At 35.8% G+C, this 4906-nt stretch overlaps 1 protein-coding gene across 1 annotated transcript in view; it reads right to left on the reverse strand.

Moving 5' to 3' along the window:
- The window catches only part of ipo11 (importin 11), a gene marked incomplete in the record, with an annotated part of 131874 nt that overhangs the window by 40316 nt on the left and 86652 nt on the right, over positions 1-4906 (reverse strand). Inside the window, 1 exon segment of the mRNA XM_014002678.1 lies at positions 1380-1475. Within this exon segment, the coding sequence (XP_013858132.1) occupies positions 1380-1475 (96 nt within the window).

Genomic DNA, 4906 nt, shown 5'->3' on the forward strand with positions numbered 1-4906 from the left:
AATTAAAAAACATTATATGTCTCCATTTTTTTGTTGCTTTAATTGTATAAACTGAACAGCCAATCACAAACATTCTTGGAAAATAAATGGCTTCTCTATTTTCCCACAGGAAATATCTGGTTTCATCAACGTCTTCATTATATATTTATTGTTGCTTCTGAAGCTTGGACATATAATAATAAAATGTTTGGGGTTATTCATTTTAACAAAGTTTTTCAACTTAATCAAACTTCCCTTTCTTCATTAAGGATCCCTCTTTAGATTTGCTAATTAAATTGTATGCTTTTGGTTCTTTTCTTAAAGCATCACTTTAAGTATTAGTGGGAAGGAAAATGAGGTAATTGTTGTAGTTTCACTGACCAGTCAAAATGTTTTAACTCTACAAGTCTATTATTAAGTTCAAGGTCATAAACGTCAATCCCGACTTTCCCCCTGAAAGCCTTTTTCAACAAATATTTTATTATTCTCTCAGGGTAGCCAAAAGTCATGATGCTCTCTCCATTACGCTTCAATGTAGGGATAGAGTTTTGTATCATGGAGTATGAGACAAAATGAGGGCTGTCATCCGTATCACTGAACATAATAAGCTGGTGTTTTGGCAGGCTTAACCAAACAACATTTTTTTCCAGAAATATTTCCCTTAGCGACATTAAAAATGTCTTAACTCTGAAATGTATTGTAATGTGAATAAAGACAAATCTGTACCAATCAAATGCCACCTAATATTAAAATCAAGAGATTGCAGCCCACATAAACGTAAAGGTTTTTCAGTCCCATGGGAGCAATAAAGTTGCACAGCCATATTAAACCATTTCGGCTGCCATAAAGCCAAGTAATGAAACTTGCACTGCGTATCTCTCTCACATTTAACTATAGGCACAATGTTATGGCCATCTAACTGTGATGTGTGATACAGCAGAGTAAAGCATAAATAATAAATTACAAACCTATTAGAAAGCAAGACGTAGATAATAATGTGTAAAACTGGTTTCACCACTTTATTACAGACACAATCCTGTGGTCTGCTGTGTTCAGAGACAGACTGGTGATGTGACTACAGTCAGGAAAGTCACCCTTTTTACTGCTGTGCCCTTAGGATGCAGAACTAAGAAAATAAAGTTTTTTTGTTCTCATACTGTATTGAGGTGCATCATCTAATATAAAAACATGCTCTGTTTTCATAAATGTAATATGGGAATTTAACAATACATCATTAGAGAACATTACCTGCAGAAGAAGTCCATTAGAATTTAAAAACAACATTTTCCATTTCGGTCTTTAATGATGTCACGATTTAAATTCTTTGACAAATACAAACACACTTCTCTTTGTTTTCTCATCATGATTATTAGAGAGGAAAAGACAGCATTAACACTTACTCTTTAAAAGTGCCAGTTTCTGAATCATCTGTCATCACATCATGCAACGCTTCAACACAAATGTTGATGATGCCACAAAACTTGTCCTGGATCACACTGGAAAAGGACAAAAGTGACACAGATATGTTACTTGTGACATTAATGAAAACAGTTTGAGCGTATGCATGCATGTTTGTGTACTAATGGTCCTACAAATCAGAATGACAGATGTGTGGTGACCAACAAACACATGGTCAATTTTGAGAAAATTCACAAGAGAGCTGAAATTATGAAAAGTCTGCCAAACAATGATAAAAAAAAAGCATATGGCTATCAATTTGAAATTCCTATCACAGCTGTAGAAATTAACATTCAGTGTTCAGAGAGATAGTGAAGCAGATGATTGAATGTCTGAATGAAAATGTGAATAAAATTATTGTGAAAACATCTTCCTGCATTTGTAAATTATCCAAAATATATACCCACTGCACTGATAAATCATGATTTTACAGCTTTTACGGCAGTTTTATTGCCCGAGGCACACACAACACAAGACGAGAAATAAAAACTGATGAGACGTATTTTCTTAACAACTTACATTACTGTTTACTACAGTGATTCTTCCTGTAAAGAAGAAGCCCACACTTTAAAATCTGCTGGCTTGCAACACCCACCACCCATGCTTGGAGACAAGCAACAATCATTGATGAATTATTTGTCATACTTTGAAAGCAGGGGAAAAGAGGTGGGATCCCCACATCTAAAGGAATATAAAACCATGAAGGCACAGGAATACAAAAAGAGAATAAGTGTGGGTTTGGGCACTGATGCATCAAAGGCTGTCAGTTTATGTACTTGGCTCGGCAGATCCCAGGCAATGCTGCATAAAGTTCACTGAGCATGAAGTCTGGCAAAACATGGTAACTCAGCATGAAAGCATGAAACCCTGACAGTAAACGTGGATCCGCCCCCAATTTCTTATGCGTGGGAATCTTTTCGAAGCACACTACTCAAGAATAGACTTGAGGCTAAAAGGCCTGTGAACATCTCTGCCCTTTCTCTCCTTTTGAATCCTTGTAAAAAAGAACCAACCCAAAACCTCTGAAAAAGCAAATCTTGCTCTGGTATATTTCCAAATGCCTGTTGCTTGTTCAGTTCTGTTAGATCTTAACTCAGCTGATAACATGTACTGCTATGATAAAAAATAATCCCAAGTTTGACATCCCAAGTATGTTGTGTGTTAATCCAGATTCTTAGACTCAAACTTACAGTTCATCTGTACCATCACTTTCTGCTAAACAATAACTAGCAAATGGAGTTTATCCTAAAAGTTTCTAAAGAAGTCATCTTTTTTTTACCCAATTTACCAAAACAAAGAAGCCAAGAGTAAGACACCATCACCAAAGAGCTCATGGGATTGATCTTAAAACTTTTGATGATTTTAAGCCGAGCGCCTCGATTTATTGGTTTTTTAAATTTTTTTATTTTTTTTATTTTTTGCGCAGCCTCTCAAGCGAGCTTCACACCAGCTGTGCAGTCTGAGTGCTGTGTGTGTGGATCATAAATTTTCATTTTCCCTCCCATATTTACAGATTACAGCACGCGCACCTTCTGCATAACAAAAACATCTTAGGTGCAGCTCCATATAGCAATAAACTGTGTGTCATCTAGATTTCTGACAAACTGCCCACATTTTCTGCTTGAGGTAAACTTTACGGAGACAGCTGCTTGCAAACATATATTGTGTCGGTCAATGTATGGACTTAATACTGGTAATAATACTCGTTTCAGAATAGATTCCAAGTGGAGGTATTGGACTTTTCATGTTTAATTAGGAAGTAATTTCCACATAACACAGTATTTATGGCAATTGCTTAAAATGTAAAAAGATTACGCAGAGTGTAACTGGATCTCCACAGCACAGCTACAGGCAGGCTGTGAAGTGAATAAATAAATGCAGACAATAATGAATCAGTTCAGCGATGCACCAAATATGCATCAGGTGTGAAGCTGCCACCAGTCTGGTGTCCATAATGTTATCACATAAAATTATATTTAATATCACAGATTATTTTCAAATAACTGCATGGACACTCCTCGCTAAGGATTCGATTTAACACACAAAAATCTGATTTGACAGCAGTTTTATCACAGAATATGGGTCATTCTGGAGAAAGGCGATAATTAGCATTGTGGATTTTTAATTAAATCAATGTCATCACCAAAAATAAGTTTAACATTATCCATTGCCCCGAAATAAATCTTGCCACCAAGATAATGATAAATTAACTTTTATTAGCTCAAAATAAAAAGGAAATTAAACAGTCAAAGGATTTACAGTGACAATTTGCCATCAATGTAAATTCAGTCATCAATGATTAAAGTCAAGTGGGACCAAATGGAAAGCTAAATAAATAAAATGTGATGATAGGGCAGCTGCGGACAAGACATGGACCTCTTCAATTTGAGTTGTGGCTGTATATGAGATAGTTAATTTGTCACGCAGCATTTAACCAGTCTAAGCTGTCATAATCAATTGTTGTTACAGACCAAGGACTGGAGGTGTAACAAAGGATTTTACGCCTGTCTGTGTCTAAAATTGCCATATCTGGACTGCTGATAGCTGAGCTTCCCTAAATCTGGGTAAAAAAAAAGAAAAGAAATGATCATACTGTCAGATAGGACATCAAACAAAAAGTTYATCTTTAAACATAAAAAAATCCTTTGAAACTTTTAAGAAGTTTTACAGAAAATTCCATGAGATAGCTTTTGATAGTAAGTAAAAAACTTACAAATTTGTGTTTTTTATGTGCATTTCTACTACTAACTTACATATATGTATGTACTGAATTTTGAATACTCAAACAATAACATTTTATTACTTGGCTGTTATCATCTTTGATATAAGTCAGTTCAACTTCATCAAGCACTTTTGAATTTCCACCACAATCCCTCTCCTATGAACATACAACTGAGTTACACAAAACCTGTATAATCCACATGCTGTGTAAAATACATAGGTACCTAATAGATACTTTAGCTTTGTCTTCACTTGCAGCATTGCTGAGTGTCATGTTGTGAATCATTGTCAGCTGTTTTCATGGGTATGTTCTAGCACCGTAGTTAACACCCATCCTGAGAAGTTTTGATATAAGTGGGCTTGACTTCTGAGTGTATGTGAGTAGTTCTAGGTTTGCTCTTTATTGATGAGTGAAAGATGTTGGCCAGATGGTGTTGACTCAAAGCACAGTAGTCCCGCACACTTGAGCCCCGTGGCCCCCATTACACATTTGCATTTTTCATCTCACTTAGTAAAGCCTGGGGTATTAAAATCCAAAGAAAGAGGTGGTAAGTTGGACAAAATGTAAACTTATGTTGAGGTGAATGTGTGTGGAGTTGAAAATATTCTGAAAACAAACTTTCACTCTCATAAGCGCAAAACTTAAGGATGTTTGGAAATGTATCTGAGTATTCTAATGAGTGAAGAATGTGTTCCCTTTCAGTCAATTCACTCGGTACAACATCATGTATGGGAACCACGCCCCTGT

The sequence above is a fragment of the Austrofundulus limnaeus genome, unplaced genomic scaffold (genome assembly GCF_001266775.1).
Source record: "Austrofundulus limnaeus strain Quisiro unplaced genomic scaffold, Austrofundulus_limnaeus-1.0 Scaffold14, whole genome shotgun sequence".
Classification (NCBI taxonomy): Eukaryota; Metazoa; Chordata; class Actinopteri; order Cyprinodontiformes; family Rivulidae; genus Austrofundulus; species Austrofundulus limnaeus.